Raw genomic sequence first — 21,276 nt, forward strand, 5'->3', positions numbered from 1 at the left:
GCGTGTTTTTGCGCGTTTGCACAGAAACTCAGAACCTATCAATAAAATGGTTTAGCTATTTCTCAGCATAATGACAGATTCAAAGACTAAACGAACTCACCCGATACTGTCTTCAAATGGATCCAGGCTCAAGAAAAGTAATTATTCATCCTCTCAAAAAGCTATTACTAACAAACTTTTGGTAGCCTAGCATGCACTCTGGGTGGCACTGTCTTCCATTGCTTCCCCGACATTCAGACCCTCCCCTCACTGATAAAAACTAGACCCTACAGTGTCGGATTACTTGCGTCGCCATGGATGTCGCTTGCCGTAAAGAAGTTTACTAGATGTCGTAACACTTAGATTTGGAGCTCCAGCTCTTCCGCACCCCAACTAATAAAAAAGTCCAAATGGCAGACAAACAATATGGCGGACATAGATGCTCTCAAAAGCAAAGTTGTAGATGCATCGGTCAATGAAGTTTTGTGTTGATCTGACTTACGGTGTGGGAACCCACCTACCAAATTTGGTTGGTCTACAACATATGGTTGCTGAGCCTCAGACATTTTAGTGGAGAAAGCTTCCACACCCCAACTAAAAAGTCAAAATGGTGGGCAAACAATATGGCGGACATAGGTGGTGCCAATGGCAAGTTGTAGAGCACGTTCAGATGCATATGTCGATGAAGTTTTGTGTTGATCTAACTTATGGTGTGGGAGTTATGGCCTTTTACGCAAGACCCTTTGTTATAGCGCCACCATCTGGCCGACATACGTGATTTTTAGTGCCTGAGTAGTGGGGGGCCATAGGAACCCACCTGCCAAATTTGGTTGCTCTAGGACTTATGGTTGCTGAGCCTCAGACACTTTTAGCGGAGAATAATAATAATAATAATAATAATAATCCAAACAGATACAATAGGGTTCCACCAGCTTCGCTGCTTGGACCCCTAATAATAATAATAATAATAATAATAAAATGCTATTTGATGCTAATAGGTACAGTCCTATTAGCACTGCCATGTTGTCAACGGTAGCACCACCCAGTGGGTAGCACTGTCGCCTCACAGCAAGAACATCCAGGGTTTGAATCCCAGCCTGTGTGGAGTATGCATGTTCTCCCTGTGACTGTGTGGGTTTCCATCAGGCACTCCGGTTTCCTCTCACAGTTCAAAGACATGCAGGTAGGCTAATTGGAGACTCTAAATTGCCCATAGGTATGAGTGTGTGAGTGAGTCATGTTGTTTGTTCAGTGATACATTGGCTACCTATCCACGGTGTATTCCTGCCTCTCACCCAATACATGCTGGAATAGGCTCCAGCAGCCCCCGCGACCCTGACCAGGATAAGCGGGTATAGATAATGGATGGATGGATAGTTGCGCAACTACACAGATATTGGGGAAAATAAAGTAATATGGTAATTATCTTGAAATGCATCTATAATATCTACAGGAATGGAAACACTTCAGGGGAAAGGGCAACCAATCCAGCCCCTATTTCATGTACTATTCAAAGTTACTCACATATACACAGCATTCACTCTATAGAATTGTAAAATAAATAAATGAATAAATAGACAACAAATTATTGATATAAATATGATGGCAAATTACTAAACTTTAATTATTGTTTCACAAGAACAAAACAATCCATATTCCCAAACAATGCTACCAGCCCTACATTTGTTCAAGTAACTTTGCCCTGTGTTTCATCGTCTAATCTTTCATTTGGTTTCTTAACATTTTGCCACCACAAAGACACAAAAAGATATGCAACTTCAGTAATATGAATTAAATATTCTAGAATAATAGGTTCAAAGTGAATAAGACATATGGCTATACGAAGGGCATACAAATCATGCAATTTGATGTTTGAAATTGATCTGATAAACAAAACCCTGTCTAGCCATGTACAGTACAATTCATCTTATATGGGAAAGATAATAGATGCAGGCCTTGTTAGCAACTTTGGTAGCCAAACAGCTCTCCCCGAAGACTGAGAGAGAAACTATAGGAGCTTTGGCCCCTAGTCATTAGACATTGAGGTGTTGGCTCTGGAATTTGCAAAACTGAATTCAATCTGTTCTGACCAGGCAATAAAGTGCAGTCCCGTGTCTTGATGACTTGAAAGAGTGTCCAAATAGAATTATGCTAGTATCAAATTCTGTAAGTTATTTTTTTGATTGCAGCACTTAAAATAGCTAAATTGTTCCTTTAGTAATATTCAACTTTACTACAGCTAATTGCCTGTCCAATGGGGACTATAACAGTAATAGGCTACTAATAGCAAGGACCGTTTTTTTAGAGCTGAAAAATGAAATAATATACCTGTGGTACCAGAATACACATGTATTTGTGAACTAACCTCAATATAAATAGCCTACACGTTAACTATGGAACTGTGAATTTAAGAACACTGGCTAGTGCAACTTTAATAGCAGCCTCCTTCGGGACAGAACCCGTGCTTTGCCTTTTAAGTGACGGAGAGAAGCTGTAATTTGAGAGTCGGAAAGGGGTATCATTAGCCAAAAACCAAGCGTGGTGCTTTTTGCAATCCAGATGTTGAAACAGACTCGCAAAAGACAGCCAAGGACACCACAACATCGGTCTACATTTGAACTGTTTACCCCCTTTGCCTGGAAACATCCTAAAGAACGGAATGACCTAAACTTAAAAAGAAGCTTCATTCTCAGAACCTGGGTACATGCAAACACTGGGATCTGTTGACTGGGAGCAATTCATGTAGGGATACCAACAACCACCGGAATTGGTACTTTACGCAGAGCTGAAATTTTACGCACCATTTTCGAAGTTTTGGAAATTGAATATCCTGTCATTCTTTCCACCGTTATGGCATCTTTGAAGTAGCTACATGTGATGGAACATATAAAGCGGGTTTTTATAAAATAAGATTATTTGACAGCACACTGGATTGTAGTAAATTATCTGTGTAATTTATTAATAGCGAAAAGTGGATATAATGGCTCTTAATTTGTTGCTGACAGCTCTAATGCTTTCATTCCCTGTTTGTGGTGCGATTTTTACTGGACCTTTGCAGCCGGAGATGTCCAATGGCACTTTCCATCACTACTTCGTTCCGGACGGCTATTACGAGGAAAACGACGACCCGGAAAAATGCCAAATGCTCTTTAAAATGACAGACGACAGAAAATGCGGAATGGATGAAAACCAGGATTCCGTCATCCGGGATGATTTCACAATCATTAAGCGACACATAGAAGACGCTGCAAGGGTTTTGGAAGGAGTTGGTAAAAGTATTTCTTACGACTTGGACGGAGAGGAAAGCTATGGGAAGTATCTCAGAAGGGAGACAACGCAAATCGGCGAAGCTTTCACCAACTCCGAGAAATCACTGCTGGAGCTGGAGGTAAAATTCAAGCAGAGCCAAGAGAATGAACTGAAAGAGGAGCACCGAATCAACGACGACTTTCTGAACATGATTGTTCACACCAGAGATGTGTTGAAGGAAACTTTAGACATCTCTATCGCGCTGAAAGACAAGCACGAGTTGCTCTCTCTCATTATCCGCAGTCATGGGACCCGACTAAGCCGACTAAAGAATGAGTACATGAAAGTGTAATGGGCTTTGCAATACGGCGACGTGGGGAAATACTTTGTTTTAACGTTGTATTTGCTATTTACCAAATGTATAAATCGCAATCAAAGGGAAATGTGCTCGCTGATTAACCGATAGCCATACAATAAATTCAAGAAATGAAGTCGACACTAACATGAAACATATAATTTATTAAGTAGCCTGTTCTGATTTGTGCTCGATTTCATATCTATGACCTAGATTTATATACCACGAATATATTTAGCTATGTGAACATTTTATTGTGTTAGTTATTGCAATTCGGGCTATTGCAATTGTTTGTGTGATTGTGTTTGTGAGGTCTATTGTAGCCTTTGGTTAACCACCATTTCAAGTTTACCGTCATGTGCGATAAAGCTTAGAGAGGTGCATTTTACCAAAACCTATTTGAGAACACAAGGGTTATTTATTTTAAAATATACAGTCGTATGACCGAACCTCTCGATACTATTTTGAAGACACCGGAATAAGTAAGATTAACCAATTCGCAGTTTTGACCAATGGGACTATAGACATGTTCAGGTGCTCACAACAACTTCCACACATAGTCAAAAATGTGCGTCAAAAACCGAAAGCACTGACTGTTTTTTTTTTTTTTTTTGTCATGTATGCAACTTAACATAAAGTCATTTGTAATGCAGTTACCTTGTAATGGCACATGAGGTAAGTTTTGAAGTTGTTCAAGATTTAAACTGCATTTATTATGTTTACTGGAAGTAAAAGTAATAATTCAGATTTATTTAGTTGCTTAATCGTAATTTACGCAATTGTAACTTTTAATTTTTTATACTTTTCACTTTTGAATGTTATGTTTCTTTATAATAAGTTTCCATCTGTGCTTTACGCCTTTTGGGGAATGCATACTGTATAATTGAGCTTATGAAAATTATTTAAAGCTGTGTGTTCATATATTTAAGGAAAAATGTGTAATTCCAATGTTGTATTATATGTTTTTCTCTTTACAGTGTATTCTTGAAATTATTCATTTTACTTGTAAAAACAAACAAAAGCAGACAGAGATTATCCTCTAGTCTAACAAGAAACTACTGCAGGCAGGAATATAGGAATGCATCAAAGGAGTAACTAGATACCTGAGTGTTGTTCATATGTAGGCAATGTTCATGGCTGTAATGTGATGTAAGCAGACTTTCACACTGTCTTTCCAAGATACTTGTTTAAAGCTAAACCAGTCAGTGACAGAACTCACTTGTTATTGTTTCCTTTTGCATTAGTTTGCATTAAAGACTATTGTTTTATTTCAAACATTTTGCCCATAACTTTCTCCCAAAATTTTTCAGTATTGTATGAAGACTAAGAAAGGTGTATAGGTATTCCCAATGACATTGGAAATTGGCTACCTTATAAATTTAGCTTGATTTGTTTTATGTTGCTAAATAATGTATTAAAGACATTTTTTCTTGTACTGTCTGTATCTTGTTTTGGAGCATTATACAAAGCAATAGTCTTTGAAGGCTGCTCTGCCTGTAAGCTCAGAAAATGAGTTTTAAGGTATTTAGAAATATGCAGAAAAGCTAGCGATATACCTTTATAATGCTTAATATGCCTTCTACAATGTGAATATTCTATTCCCAGACTACCTTGGCTGGCCGTGCACCAAATTACTATAACTAATACTCGGAGGCAGTACAATTGCCCTATTTAACATAACCTGTGAAGGTAGATGTGGCTTATATATGTCTGCACATGTAAAAGTAAAAGGAAGATTAGTAGGCAGTGTACAACTGTATAATGTGCATTAAAGGTTCATAAGGAAATGGAATGACCATAAAATCTCAAGAGTTTCTGAATCCACAGGTTAAAAGGTCCAGTGAAGCAACGGTTAGCTTAGCAGAGTTGCAGTTTAAATGTATTATGCGAAATAAGTCAGTTTTCACACATCTGAAACATGGTGTTTACCTGTATCTGGAATTTTGTGTTGTGTATGTTGGTTTTTCAATAGACATAATTTCCTTCATTGACCAGCAACTAATAATTTTTTTTGTTTGTGTTAAAACTTGTATTCCAGCAAGACACTTCCATTTACAATCAATGGCCACTTTATTTGGTACACCTATCTAGTACCGGGTAGGACCCCCTTTCACCTCCAGAACAGCCTGAATTCTTCACTGCATGGACTCAGCAAAGTGCTGGAAATATTCCTTAGGGATTTTGGTCCATGCTGACTCAATAGCATCATGCAGTTCCTGCAGATGTTTGAGGGACAAATTCATGCTGCAAACCTCCCGTTCCACCTCATCCTAAAGGTGCTGTATTGAGATTGAATGGATTGAGATCTGGGGATTGTGCCAGCCATTGAATTAAACTGACTCATGTTTGTAGAACCAGCTTGATGCGTGCTTTGTGTCAGGACACATTATCCTGCTGGATATATCCATTTAAAACAAGGTAGACTGTGGCCATAATGAGATGTACATTGTCATCAGCAACAATGCTTAGGTATGATGCGGCATTTCAAATGATTCTCAATTGGTAAAGGGCCGAATGTGTGCCAAGAAAACCATTACAACACCATCAGCAGCCTACACCATTGAGACAAGGAAGGATGGATTCATGGATCCATGTTTCTTTACACCACATGCTGACCCTATCATCTACATGTTGCAGCAGAAATCAAGATTTCTCAGATCAGGCAATGATTGTCCAAACTTTAATCAGGTTATTTGCATTAATGAGCAGGTGTACCTAATAAAGTGGCCACTGAATGTATAGTGACTTATGTACCCATTGAAAGTGTCTGTTTAACCCTGATTATAATATCAAAATAACACTAGAAACCTGGTTTTCTGAGATGACTTCCTCATTGAAAATGTAAGCATAGCCAATCTGTAAAAAAGCTCTTCAAGCATAGGTCATCTCCCAAGTCTCCAAACTGTTTGAATAGACAGCAATTTGCTTATAAGTATTTATGTGAAATTTGTTTTTGCTCTTAACTTGTGTGTGAATGCCAAAGAAGCAACTTAGAACTCAGGATTTCCCAAAAGAGCAGATATTTCAGACAGTTTTAGAAACACTTCACATGTAAGTTTGTAAAGTTCCTTTTTTCAATAAATGGAGAATGTTGGAATGCATTATACATTGTGCATTCTATTTCTACTACCACAGAAAACACTTCTGTTAACCAACAGCATTACCAGTACATTTTCCCACTGATAAAACTCACTGACACATTGAGATCTACACATACAGTAATTGTTGTTTACTGCTTGACACATGTGACTACATGGCTTTTTTCATATCTTTAAGTATTCTATAATGTTGGTGTACTAGTAATATTGATCCTTGAACAAGTTCATTTCTGAAGAAACTTTTGAGTTGAAGGGAATTTTTATCACTTGCTATCAACCTATAGTAAAACCTGCTTGCTTTGCAATCAATGCTTAACCATCTAGCACAGGTATTTAAAATGAAATACTGCAGTTAATGTCTGTTTCCTATATCTACTGTATGTTTAATCTTTTGTGTATGCATGTTTGTATTTTGACAATTTCTTCTCTGATGTTCCCAAGCCATATGAAGGTACACACCCAATTGACCATAATTTCAGAATGCTTCTTTTGCTGGTGCTGAGGTTTGTCAGCACTTTGAAGAGTACTTTCACTATAAATATTACAGCACATTACAGAGCTCACTGTATATCAGTTGACATTATGTTTATAAGTGAATAAGATGCTAAATATTAAGTAATGTGCCCTCAATATGAGTTTTTTCTAACATAAATAATGTTAATCTGACTGAAAAGGTTTTAGCAAGTTATTTATATAACAGTGTAAGTATAAGCCTAGACAGAAGCTAGAATGCCATTAACGATTGTAAATCCTGATGCAGCAGGTATTTGGTGTGTATTTGTTGTCCTCATATTCAAAGAAACACTGTTTAGAAACTACCACAAATTTAAAGGATTTCAAACATTTAAATAGCAGTCAACAAAGAAACGACTAAATGGCACGGAAGGCACTATCTGTTTATGAATTTTATGGCAATGTATGCTCCTATTTGTATAATTAGTCAAAACATTGAAGTAGGTCCCGGGAGACCCCCGTGTATGCTGATCCCTTGATCTATTTACTGTTGAACATGTTTAATTCCCCCCAATTTTTTCCATAAACATATCAACTGGTTTAAGCTCTGTTTTCCAAACTTCTAGCTGGTCTGTGGCTGGACAAAGCTGGTGTCTAGCTGGATAAACCTGGTTAAGCTGCTAGAGTGAGCTGGTGGTCAAACTGGTGGACTAGCTCAGAGGTTTCCAAACTCGGTCCTGGGCCCCCCCTGTGTATGCTTGCTTTTTGTTCCAACTACAATCGCAATCCCAAAATTTTAACAAGCTGCTAGTTTTTATTTAGATTATTTTCATGTTTAGAGAGATTATTTACAATCTTAAACCATTTTCCTATTATGTCTGAAATAGCTTTGCATGCCACGAAAAATAAAATTTCCATGTTGATATTGTGCTACATTGCAAACAATTACATAAAAAGAGGTGACTTGATCAAATGAAAGTGTAAATAAATAGGCTTCTAATTGAGTTGTTGAACTAGTGTTTAATTTATTTGATAATTTTCCCCCCCCTGATATCTATTAGCACAATTCGGCGGAGAGGGGGGAGACTAGCTGACTACATATGCTGGTCAGTGGCTGAAGCTGGTCAACAGCGTATCGAAAACACAGCTTCCAGTTTAGGCTGGTTTAAACTGGAATTTTCAAAAGGGAGATACACTTGCCAGAAATGAACGAAACATAGGAAGATATAATAAGTCCGACAAATACAACATGGCTCCGGCAGGTTCGCTGCTTGCCCCCTTAAATATGATCTCTGAGAAACACTTCTGAAATCCGTAGTAGCGCAGCCCAGACATCACGTAACCTTTCACCTACTTCCACTCAATGCATTGCTTTTTTTAGACTTCCGTGTGAATAAACCTTATTCAAGCAAAGGGCGATTCCAGCAGCTTTCAGAAATGTAAGTCAGCAAACCTAACAGCTTAAATTCCTAAATTAAATTTGATAATTGAACGTCTTTTGCCAGTAAGCCGAAGGTATTTTCATGTGTATTTAAAATGTGTGTTTTTAACAACGTTAACAGTTACCGTTGACTCGTCTTGCTTGGTGGTAATATCAGCTAAATTGCATCTGCACATATCTATCGACTAGACACTATTTGATTCCAGAGTTTTTTTGTTTAAATTCTTAACTAGCTGAATCTTGACATCATCTTGAGTTACTGTCACTCGTGGTTTCTGGTAAGAAGTGATGTATAGGACAACAACGGCACCTAGCTTGCGAAAACTAGAAGTTATTAAAAGCAGGGAATCGATTGTTGGCTGTTTAGATAGCTCTCCTTGCTTTATATTGCTTACGGTCGACACTGTGGTAATCGCAAGATTACCTGTACCTAGCCATGTAATCTAGAATTTAGTTGGTTATCTTGCTGTGGCAGTGTATCGAGGTTCCAGTTTACATACAACGGAGAGAGCAGAAACAATTGGAACGGGGCGAACGCAGGCATTTTTTCCCTCCAGATGTTCTACATTATTTTATCGGCATTATGATTGTTCATGCAATAAAAGTTTAGTATAAAGGCAGTTGTGTTTCTCTCGAAGGAGGAGCAAAATCAAAGGTATGACACCAATTACAATTGTGACTATGAATGCAACTGTGGCATTTGACAAAGTTAAATGGCATGTGTAGCCATTTATAAGCATTTATACGTCTCAATAAAATGATAATTTCTGGACGTAGTCTGGTCTAAGATAAAACACGTTGGATATAAGCAAGAAAATGGTACAGATGGCTTGATAAAAAATTAAAATAAAAAAACCTGATAGCGAGAATGTAGTAGTGATTATGTAAACGAGAAGAGCATGAGCCGGTTATCAGCGATTTGTGTGGCATCCTGGTCACAGCACAGTATGCTTTGCTTTACTTGGCTTCCTAGCAGCCTCAAAGTAGCTACTGTGCAGCCCACGCAACACGCCGTAGTAGGACGTAACCAATGAAAAACACGTTCCGAGGGTTGTGAAAAAAACGCAGAACCGTATAATTTGCGTTGAAGACAACTCGGAACTAGTGGAAAACGAGATCAGAATTGTGAAAAAACCAATAGGCTCTATGCACATTGTGACGTCACAGAAGCGGAAAACAGGCTTGTTTACTTTCGGTTACGGGGTGCTCTATTGTTCGCAGAGACATGACAGGATAATTTATATATTTTTAATAAGACATACAAATAATAATAATAATGAAATAGTTAAATGTATTACATTTAATAAAATGTATGATTAATTAAGTCAATTAAATAGGACAAATGTGAAAATGGCATTTTCAAAACCTTTCAAGTTCCAAAAAAACAGAGAGAACATACATAACGCCCATTGCTGCGTTCTGCAATGCATAATGTCAGGAACTTTCAACTTCTCCGCAAGTTTAATCTCTTTCCAATATGAACAGCTTAAAAGAATAGGATTCACAATGTGAGGCGAAAATTTCTAACGTAACAGCTACAATAAGAGGCAACAGCGTAGCCTTTTTTTTTTTTTTTTTTTACTAATCACTCAGCTAGCTAAGTAGTAACATAAATCATTAAAGGGTTGCCAACTTTGAGAGGTGACAGAGAGAGAGGCTTTTCCCCATTTGAAGTGAGATTGTTTGTTCTACCGGTGGAGCGGTAAGTTTGGGAAGAAAGTCACTCGCTTTACTTGCAACCACTTCTCTCGCATTAAGCCCGTCTGTACAGCGGGATGACAGGTGTGTGGAAACGGGAACTATACGGAATTAGGTTCAATAACCAAATTTCAATTAACCCATCAAATGAATTTCTAGTGAGCTAGAAACAGCTCAAACAAAAACATACTTGCACATTTTAAGTGATATCACTGCGACAGCATGGGAGTTATGCCCTCCCGATTTAGCCATATAGTGAAAGGGTTAAAGGTGCAGTGTGTAGAATTTAGTGGCATCTAGCAGACTTGACAGAAATGGAATATAATATTCATAAGTATGTTTTAATTAGTGTATAATCCCATGAAAATAAGAATTGTTGTGTTTTTGTTACTTTAGAATGAGCCCTTTATATCTACATAGGGAGCGGGTCCTCTTCCACGGAGGCCGCTATGTTGCACCGCCATGTTTCTACAATAGCCCAGAAGGGACAAATGGCTCTAGAGAGGGCCTTCCGCGTTTTTTTCTTCGCGTTTTTAATTTTGGTGGGTGGCGCGAATGCACCGGGTGGAAGATGAAGAAGAAGAAAGAAGAGACTGTCTTGGACAATCCGTTTGTGAAATATGCACGCATTTGTGATGCCTGGGTACCTTCCAAAATAGCTGTGCGTAATATCACACGTGTTGTTTATGGCGTTGTCGCCCTTTTTAGTACAGTCTGGCTTGATTTACAATACATTCATTCAGTAGGTGAGATAATAAGCTTTCTAACAATGTAGGCCTATAACATGTCTATTTTTGCTTTTGGAATAGCTTTTTATTGGTCAGCGTAATCGAAAGTTTTGTTATCATCACATTCACTTACGCATTCACTCTGTGGTAGCAGTAAAAGACGCTGCACCTAACGAAACGTCGTCAATGATTTTTCGTAATTTCTTGGAAAATACTAGTATTATTGAGGACTTCTGGGCATAGCTAAGCCATATGTTTGCTGATAGACCTAGCTGACATTGTTTTCTGGTGTAAGACAGAAGCGGATAGAACTATATCATTGATTTACTGTCTCTGTCTCTATCTATTGAAAACAGATAAGATTTCATCATTGCTATGTAAGTATTACTGCTCAAAATATTTCGGTTATATACGTTATTTTTGAAATTGAGTGTCTTTAAATAGGTTAGTGGTATTTTATAATGAGGATATTTCACACTGTAATGTAAGCGTTGGTTAGTAGTGTAATAGTTTTTGTGACGCATCATGTCTTTCTATGATTTACCATGCAAAGCAGCTAACGTTAGCAATAAAACTCTACTACAATGCGGAACAATTGAACAATTAACAATCATAATCGCTATCTTACTTGTAAGCTATGACCTATAGTTTTGCAGACTTTTACTGTTTTTCTCAGAAACAAATGCTGCAAATGGCATAACGAAACACCTGACAGTGACGTCATAAGTTGGAAATTTCCCACTCGAAATGTCCAAGTTCCGAGTTGTCTTGAACACAGCATAAGAACTAGAAGGGAAACATGATCATGTGGTTCCATTCAATCCTATTCAATTCAATACTTCTGCATGTGGCACCACTGCAAGATGGCTGCCATTGCCAAGAAATAGTGTAACTGATGTGTCTGCCATGTATTTCCTGTGAGTGTTGTAGAAATTCATCAAACTCACTCCAGTGCAAATTTTGTGCCAAAATCCCACATTGTGGTAATCAATAGAAGCAGGCAATGGCATTTTACATTTTCCTGGATAAAAAAATGTTGTAGGCTGAATAGAATAGAGAAAAAATGACCAAATACCACTGTTCCATTGTGTTGACAAAGCGCACTGATCTCTGATTGGTTAAGAAAAAAAGAAAACAAACGAAAGAAACAATGAGATTTGTAACAGGGTCCCAAGGCAGCCACAGAACTGTGGGTAAATTTCTTGCTAGCTACTTGTTAGCTAACAGTTATGACATATTATTGCCTTTGTGTTGTTATCTTGTGCATAATAAAATGGTTTCAAATTGGGTGTTGTCAGACTTTGTAGAATATGAAATGTATCAGTATATTAAGGGTTACAGCATCTAGCTTCTTGGCTACATGGTAGTTTACAAATAGCCTAAGCTCACTAGATAAATATTAACTAACTGTTATAAAGTTTGCCAGCTTAGCTAGGTAGCGGCAATTCCGTTGATATCTTGTACATAATATTATGGTTTCATATCTCAGGTTGTGTTGTTAAAATATAGCCTATCACATGCAATAATGAAAAGTATCACACCAGTAATAGCCTATTTAGACTACTTTTGGGAGTAGCCTACAACATTTGTGTGTTGTTGGCTAAATAGGTTAAGCCTTTGTTCACACTGCAACAATGTAGTCTAATGCCGAGCCATGTGACCAAATCTCTAAACTAAACAGCTCGCTAAGTTAGCAAGTTAAGTAAATGGCTAACAAGTTATTTTAGCAACTGCTCACAGCTCATTTCTCCAGTGATGGTATTTTGGAATAAAGACTGTATTGAAAACAAATTTTTATCGTAAGAATGCTTACTGCCTCAGATAGTCAGTCAGAAAAATCTGCCAATTCTCGCCCGGCCACAGAACTGTTCTGTGGGCCAGGCAGTGTTGACTTTGGGGCAGAAGAGTCCACAGATCTTGTCTGTAGTTGCTGGCTATCTGGCCCCTGTCTCTGACCATTTCAATTGAAAAATATTGCAATGTCCGGGTTAGGCTATCACCAAAACGTGCATGTCAGTTAATACTGAATTGAAAAACTAAATAGTTGGCTCCTGAGGCGATTTCCAAATAGGCTAGCCTTGGATATAAATCCAATCTATATAAGCTACTTGAAGACAGTTTATTCTGTCAATATATTTGAACAGTGACATTCCAAATTTGAGCTGTAAAATAAACTTATTTTTCAGTCTGGGCATTCACATTGTGATTTCCCATTATTTAGGCCTATACAGCACAAGCCTGATTGAAAAGCCTGAGACAGTGGTGGTCGACTACTGCCTGGTCTACTAAAGGCGGCCGGTGAATTGAGAAAAATGTACAAGCGTGTGGCCTAATAACAGTACATCTGAAAATTGACAGTATTCATTTACACTAATTTAAAGTGACTTATGAAAGGTTCATGTTGACTAGTGTTAAAGATTGCAGTTAGCCTTGATAGGCGTGGTGGTGGGTTGGCTCATTTAAGTGACTGGTGAAAACCTAGTGACAGCTAACCAGCTAAAATGAGTCAAAAAACATCTGTAAACATCTGTGATTGATTGACCTTTAGTGTAGTTGGTGGTACTCATAGCGTTAACCAACATTCGTCCCTGTGCTGTGGTTCTAGTGTGGGAACTAGCTGACTTAGCTAGCTAAGAAATGTAGCAAAGTTTATCATAAATTAGCTGTTGTCCTTAGCTAAAAATTGCTGCAGCAGCCATTACACGGTGTGAAAAGGGACAAAATTACAGTGTTCACATGACATGTAACGTTGGCCAATCAGAGGATAAACTATGGGCCGTTTTGAGAGGACAGTTTCCCTTTTGAACCAAATTTAACGTGGCTGTATCATCTCGCAAGTTAGCAGCAAACTAGATAGCTACAGGGCCTTCTTAGCTGTCTTCATAGTTAATAAAGCTACACACTGAAGTGCAAACAATGTTCCGAAGTACACAATCATAGCCTTAAATCCAATAAGGGGTCAATCTGTCCAAATGACACCTGAACCGGAAACGGATGGACGCCTGTGACAAAGTTTTAACTTTCTAGCTTGAGGTGTGGCTTCAGTATTTCTAGATAATCCTCCTTCTTCGTGATGCCATCTATTTTCTGAAGTGCAGCAGTCCCTTTTCCAGCAAAACACCCCCACAACATGATGCTGCCACCCCCATGATTCACAGTTGGGATGGTGTCCTTCAAATTAACAGCCTCACCCTTTTTTCCTCCATATATAGTGCTGATCATTATGGCTAAACAGTTCATGTTTCGTCAGGGAACACTCCTCCAAAAGGCTAGGTCTTCGTCCTGGTGATCACCTGAAAACTTAATTCTGGCTTTTTTTTTAAAACTTTGTTTATTGGGTTTTGCAAGAACATACAATTGTGTCATCAGAGCATTTATAAAAAGTAAAAAGGTATACGTATATTCCCTATAAAAAGACATTATAAAAAAGTGACAATTGCCATATTGCTAAACACCAAAACAGCTTACAGACTGAGAAAACTGAAATAAAAATACATATATAAAAATATATATATGTATATAAAAATACAAAAAAAAAAAACATCAGTCAGCTAATAGTAAACCGTGTCAGTAATAGACACTAATAGTCAGTACAGCAGCATATCACCCACGCCACAACAAACACAATATTGATACCCCTCCAAACCGCAAAAGTTGCTTCAATCAGGAATGATTGGGAAATTTATCCTCTTTACAAATTGGAAGAGTGGACTCCATATTTTCCCAAATTTATTGGAGGAGCCACTTAATAAAAGCCTGATTTTTTCCAATCTAAGAAAATACAGGATGTCTCTTATCAAGTGGGTATGAGAAGGAGATATTGTTGATTTCCAATTGGTCAATATTAATCTTCTAGCCAGTAGGGTGGCAAAAGCTAAGACATCTTTTTTGGATGTAGAGAGGGAAGGTAATGAGGGAAAGACCCCAAACAATGCACGGAGAGCATTTGGTTCTACTTTTCCTCCAGTTATCTCTGATAGGGTATTAAAAATCTCTGTCCAATAATTATGTAGGGATGGGCAAAGCCAGAACATGTGTATGAGGTTTGCAGGAGATTGCTGACACCTATCACAGGCTGGTGATACACCGTCATAGATCTTAGACAACCGAGCCTTAGTGTAGTAGGTACTGCATACCACTTTACATTGAATAAGACCATGTCTTGCAAAAATTGAAGATTTGTGTACATGTTCTAAAATCTCCGCCCAAACTTCCTCTGGTGTTACCTCCCCCAGATCCTCCTCCCAAAGGGTCTTAATAACAGAGTTTAATAACTCTGGAGTTAAAAGATTCATTTGGTTGTAGATATATGAAATTGAGTCTTTCAGAGTTGGGATTGGTATCAGGAAACCATCTAAAATTGAATCATTAGGTAGGTTGGGAAACATGGGGAACGTGTTATGGGCAAGGCTATGGACCTGTAAATATCTGAAAAAATGTTGCCTGGGAAGTCACTGGCTTCCGGTCGCTGCCAGGATCCGATTCAAAGCCCTGACCCTTGCCTACACTGCCGCCAACAGGACAGCCCCCATCTACTTGCAGGACATGACTCAATTCTATGTGCCTGCTCGACCACTCCGCTCTGCAGCAGCAGGGCGTCTTGTAACCCCTCCCACCCGCCCAAAGGGATCACAGAGCTTCTCCACCCTAGCTCCCCAGTGGTGGAACAAACTCCCCGTCCCTCTCCGAACCTCCCCCTCACTATCCATCTTCCGCCGTGGCCTGAAGACTCATCTCTTCAGACTATACCTAGAATAACCACCACCATGCTGTGTGTATATATATATATAAAAAAAAAAAATAAAAAAAAAACCCTTTTTCCTTGTCACTTGTTACATGTTGCCCCATCCCTGCACTTCTTGGTAAATTGTATTTGTCCTAATACTCTAGCTTAATCTTCTGCCTAGTTTGGCTTTGCAGATGTTAGACCAGGATAGTGTTCATTGTTCTCAGCTAGAAATAGCTGTACAAAATAAGTAATTGTACCTTACTGAACCCGTGTTCAGCAGTTGTCTACGATCATGAAAATGCACTTCTTGTACGTCGCTTTGGATAAAAGCGTCTGCCAAATGAATGTAATGTAATGTAATGGAAGTGAAAATCTGTCTCAGAGTTGCTGAAAGGATGCAAAAACATTATCAATATACAAGTCTTTAAAAATATTGATACCAAGATTTGGTGAAATTAAGAAAACAGTCTGCTAGGGAAGGAGGAAAAACATGATTAGCAGCTAGTGGGGCACAAGTAGAAAATGATTGTAGTCCAAAATAGTGCTTAAACTAAACTCAGATCCTAAGAGAGTTTTTAACAATCACATTCTTAGTATAGGGGGGAAGTGGAAGAATGAATAGGAGAGTGTACTAGAGCCTTCAGTGATACAGGTTTGGTGGAGTTTGCCTCTATAACCAGCCATGTCGGGGGATGATCAAAGACCTTATATTGAAGCCAGTATTTAACAATCCTGATATTGGCAGCCCAATAATAAAACCTGAGATTTGGTAAAGCCATCCTTCCAAGTGGCCTAGGCCTTTGCAAGTATTGTTTACGCAGCCTAGGAACCTTCTTATTCCAGATTAACTTCAAGATGAGACTTTGAAGGCATACAGACATTGGAGGAAGAACAATCCAACTGAGGTTTAAGCCAGCAGTTAAAGTCTCCTCCTAATATTAAGTAGTATGACGACATATCAGGGAGAGTTAAGAAAAGACGTTTAAAAAAGACTTCATCACAGTTGGGAGCATAAACATAAGCCAAAACCACATGAGTATTATGAATCTGGCCAGTTACTATAATGAATCTACCATTAGGATCAGAAATAACATTTGAATGTACAAAGGGAACAGACTTATGTGGCAGAATACCCTCACCTCTTGATTTGCCCAGAAATGAGGAATGGTAAGTCTGACCTACCCATCCCCTCTTCAATTTTAAATGATCTGAGGCTTTAAGATTAGTCTTTTGTAGAAAGATTATATGGGCACCCATGTGGTGGAGATGATGTAATACCGTGCTATGCTTTATAGGGTTATTGAGCCCTTTACAGTTAAAACTGGTGAATTTAATGTCTCCCCCGTTAGACAATGCTGTTAAATTAGGTTGGGTCATAGCTAGGAATTGGGAGTGTTATATAAGAACAAGAGTGATGGTCTGCAGCAGCACTCAAAACAGATACCTGACTGATGGAAAGAGAAAAAACAAAACAAAAAAAACCACAAAAACACACATATATATATACCCCCCCACCTACCCACACACAGACTCTGGCAGAAGCATCCCGCCAAACGGGATGCGCTCAACCCTTCCCCCAATAATACAAACAAACTGTCACGCCTCTTAGTAGCTCTAATATCAACCTACCTACAACTACTTTGACGTCCCCTAAGGAAATGTGACTCAATAAAAGTGCACAACAAAAAGCATTAAGTATGCTTATAACTGAACCAGATATACGCAGTTAAACATCTAAAGTGCATATAAACAATCTTATTAAACAGCAAAGGAACAAGCAGCACGAACTTGCAGCATCAAGAAATCGACTATGTCGTTTAGGAGTGGCACCTGCGGTATTATAATTTTTGTAACTGAGGTAATTATAACCATTTAATCATCAAAGGTGCATTCAAGTAATCACAGTAAACAATTTTAGAGAAATAAAAAAACAATAGCAACATCACCTTGCAGCCGTAGACCACTGACAACGTTACCAGAGCAAGGCACCTGCGGTGAATAGGAAATGTAGTCCTTGTAGCTAGCAACAACGGCTAACTAGCCAGTTAGCATATCCGCTAAACAATGTCTGGAGTGACTACTTTTTTATATTTTTCTCAACAAAGTCCAATGCCAATGCCAGATCTTCAAACCTGTGAGTTTGTCCGCCGGGTAAGGTGATGCGTAGCGTTGCCGGTTAGAGACGTCTAAACTTAATGTTCGGGCAGGAGTGGAGCTCCTTCTTCACTTCAGCAAAGGCGGCCCGTTTCCTAGCCACCGTTGGGGTGAAGTCGGGGAAAATTAAGATCCTCCTACCCATGTGGGCAAGAGGAGAGGTTTCCCCAACTCGGCGCAGGATTTGGTTCCGAATTTTAAATAGGTTTACTCGAATGACAAGCGTACAGGGGGGTTACCCATCCTTGGGCCTGGAGCGTAGGGTACAATGGGCCCGGTCCAATACGGGTTCATCGTCAAGTCCAAGTAGGTCTTGTAGGAGTTGGGGCGTAAACTCGGTGGGGCGCGGGCCCTTTGAACCCTCAGGCAAGCCCACCAGATGAACATTATTCCACCTTGAACATCCCTCCAGATCCTTACATTTCTCGGAAAGAGAATCGACCAGGGTGGTTAGCATGCTAACATTAGATTGAAAGTCGGTTAGCTTGCTATCATGGTCGTTAGCCAAGCGCTCGAGGTCTGCAATAGTCTCGCCATGTGAGACAATTTCGGTCTCGAAAGGGTCCAGAGCCACTGTTATCTCTCTTTTAACAGCCTCCGAGATGATGGAATCAAATTTACTGATAATGTCAGAGCGCATTTCTTCCATCATCTGCCTCATGTTCAGCAACAGAGTCTCATTAGCATCTAGCTGCTGTTGAAGTTCTGGCTCAGGAGATAGCGAGGCTTGTTGCGGCCTACTTTACAAGTATCGGATTTCCCTCGACCTGCCATCATATATTGTCCTCGATTGGAAAATAAATTAACTAAAGTAAATAGCTGCAATATTAAAGCTTGATATCGACAAAAGTGCAAATAAAGTATATAAGAAGTCACATTCCAGAGGAGCTACTGCAAAACACATCCTACATCTTCCTTGCTCAGCAGCGCCCCCCCATTCTGGCTTTTTTATGCCGGTCTTAGAGTAGGGGCTTCTTCCTTGCGCAACAGCCTTTCAGGCCATGGTGATATAGGATTCTCTTAATGGTGGATGTAGATACTTTGGTACCTGATGCCTCCAACTCCTTCGCTAGTTCCTTTGTTGTTGTCTTTTCGAACCAAAGTTCGTTCAGCCATGGGAGTTAATTTGTGCCTCCTTTCTGAACGATGCAGTGTCTGTATGGTCCCAAGATTTTTATATTTTCATACAATTGTTTGTACAGATGCTTGTGGTACCTTCACTTGTTTTGAAATTGCTCCTAAGTAGGAACTGGACTTGTGGAGGTCCACTGTTTTTTTTTTTCTGAGGTCTTGGCAGAGTTGCTTGGATTTTCCCATGGTATCAAGGGCAAAAAGGCAGTGGATCTAAAGGTTAGCCCTTAAATACAGCCACAGGTGCCAATTATCTCCCAATTAACTCCTAATTATGACAATTGGCCAATCAGAAGCTTCTAAAATGTAATTACATCAATTTCTGGAAACTGCCAGACTGTTTAAAGAGACAGTCAACTTGGTGTGTGTAAACGTTTGACCCACTGGAATTCTGATATAGGGAATTAAAACTGAAATAAATCTGTCTCTAATCGATTGTTTTAAAATTACCTCTGATGTGAACAAAGTAGATGCCCTAATTGACTTGCCAAAAGAAATGTATGGTAACATGAAATGTGCAGAGTTGTGAAACTGAGTTTGAATATCTTTAGCCTAGGTGTATGTAAACTTTTGACCTCAACTGTATGGAAATGGTGACAGCTTCAGGCAACCAAAGCAAGGCTTCTAATTATCAGCAAATGATCCATATGTAGTTTTTTATGACTTTAAAAAAAAAAATTTTTTTTAAAGGTCATGGTTACGTGAGAACAGTCAGTTTTTTTTGTGTACTAATACGACTATAATGACGTTATCCATCCTTCGCATTTGTGTGGAGGAATAATTTGCACTTCATGCAAGTGTGCATTAATAATAACACTGTTCATCCGTTATTGCTATTTTGTGTGTGGGTGATATTTCATTATAATAATATGTTTGGTTTTAGTTTAATGTAGTGTCATGTACAGATACATTTACCTGTGGAAGTTTGTTCGGGGGAAATTTTCCCGGTAATTTCATATGAGACCAGCACTGATGCACAGTTTGCTCCCTGTTTTTCAGTAATCTCTGCTTTGGTGATAAATCTAACCACTTTGCTACTTATTTGTTTCAGCTTACATGGCAATCGGTTCTGTAACAGGTTGTTTTGGAAGGCCTTTGATGAATATGTGGACGAGTCTACTTGGCCGTTTTTCACTTGGGAGGCTGAGCCGAGGTGGTGTCAGGGCTCTGCAGAGGCAAGGAGAAGGGTGGAGACCCTGGATGCCAATGGGGTGTCGCTGGCGCCAGACACTCACGGCAGCACCCCTTCCTCAGGGTGTTGGCTCTAGTATCAGGCAAGTTCAGGTAATGGATGTAGAGCGGCTGGTTCAGGTGAACTGGGAAGATGGCAGCCACAGCTTTTACCCCTTCGTCTGGCTACGGGACAACTGCCAGTGCCCGGTCTGCACACTCCACTCGGCCAAGGCGCGTAGCCTTCTCCTGTCCCAATTGGACATTAACACCACGGTGGATCGAGTCACACTAATGGAGCCCTCCACGGTAGGCAGCTGCACATGCTGGACATGCTGACGAGATTTCAGTATGGGTTATTTCCTTAAACAAAACCCATTACCAAACCTTATTTTGAGACCTCGGGCACTTTTTCTGCATTTGGTTGATGTTGAATCGGAATGGGACCTTGGCTTTGCCTCTATGTTTCATTTCAGTATGTCTTGGTTTATTTCTTTCTTATGTTTTGTCTGTCTGTTTTTCAGGAAAATGTGGTATGAAGTGCAGTGTCATGTAGCCTATATTATGTAGCCTAAGTTGAAAATGCATATGCCTAAGACAAAGGAAAAAATTATATTTGTGATTTGTGATTTGTAATTCTTAGGATTCCATACTACTTGTTCAGGATCTTTATTTTTTAAAGATATTGTTGGTAAACATGGATTTATCACTTGTACAGTCCATTTAAACATGTGTTTGGGAATGTATTTGGGAATCAGATTTTTATGTTTCATACCCCTAGGTTTCTATTGTGTGGCCTGACCAGCACACAAGTGAATATGATGCAGACTGGCTCAAGAAAAGATGCTTTTCACCTGAAGCAAGACGGGCACAGCAAGAGGAACTCTTTCTTAACAGTAAGAACTTTTTCTTGGTGTGTGCCTTTGGGTTTTAAGCCTGGTTCTGATTTTGTGTATACATCTGAACATGCTTTCTGCAGATTTTTCCCCTGGTGTCAGTGCTATGAAAAACTATTTGCCCCCTTCCTGACTTCCTCCATTATTGCATATTTGTCACACTGAATGTTGTCAGATCTTTAGACAAAATTTAAT

At 39.1% G+C, this 21,276-nt stretch overlaps 2 protein-coding genes across 3 annotated transcripts in view; both read left to right on the plus strand.

The window, feature by feature from the left end:
- The first annotated feature begins 2,494 nt into the window (after positions 1-2,494).
- LOC118227033 (fin bud initiation factor) lies at positions 2,495-5,023 on the plus strand. 2 transcript variants are annotated; one of them, XM_035417115.1, is made up of 2 exons: positions 2,495-2,749; positions 3,038-5,023. In XM_035417115.1, the coding sequence occupies exon 2, from the start codon at positions 3,044-3,046 to the stop codon at positions 3,578-3,580; it is 537 nt and encodes a 178-aa protein (XP_035273006.1). In that variant the 5' UTR covers positions 2,495-2,749; positions 3,038-3,043; the 3' UTR covers positions 3,581-5,023. The 2 variants fall into 2 exon arrangements, with proteins under 2 accessions (XP_035273006.1, XP_035273004.1); XM_035417113.1 differs by having other exon boundaries at positions 2,495-5,023.
- A 3,297-nt stretch (positions 5,024-8,320) lies between these two features.
- bbox1 (butyrobetaine (gamma), 2-oxoglutarate dioxygenase (gamma-butyrobetaine hydroxylase) 1) overlaps positions 8,321-21,276 on the plus strand; it is a 60,208-nt gene continuing 47,252 nt past the window's right edge. Inside the window, exons 1-3 of the mRNA XM_035419234.1 lie at positions 8,321-8,573; positions 20,067-20,494; positions 20,967-21,081. Coding sequence (XP_035275125.1) covers positions 20,072-20,494; positions 20,967-21,081 — 538 coding nt within the window. The 5' untranslated portion in view covers positions 8,321-8,573; positions 20,067-20,071. The remainder of the gene's footprint in view (positions 8,574-20,066; positions 20,495-20,966; positions 21,082-21,276) is intronic.

This window comes from Anguilla anguilla, chromosome 5, assembly GCF_013347855.1.
Source record: "Anguilla anguilla isolate fAngAng1 chromosome 5, fAngAng1.pri, whole genome shotgun sequence".
Taxonomy (NCBI): Eukaryota; Metazoa; Chordata; class Actinopteri; order Anguilliformes; family Anguillidae; genus Anguilla; species Anguilla anguilla.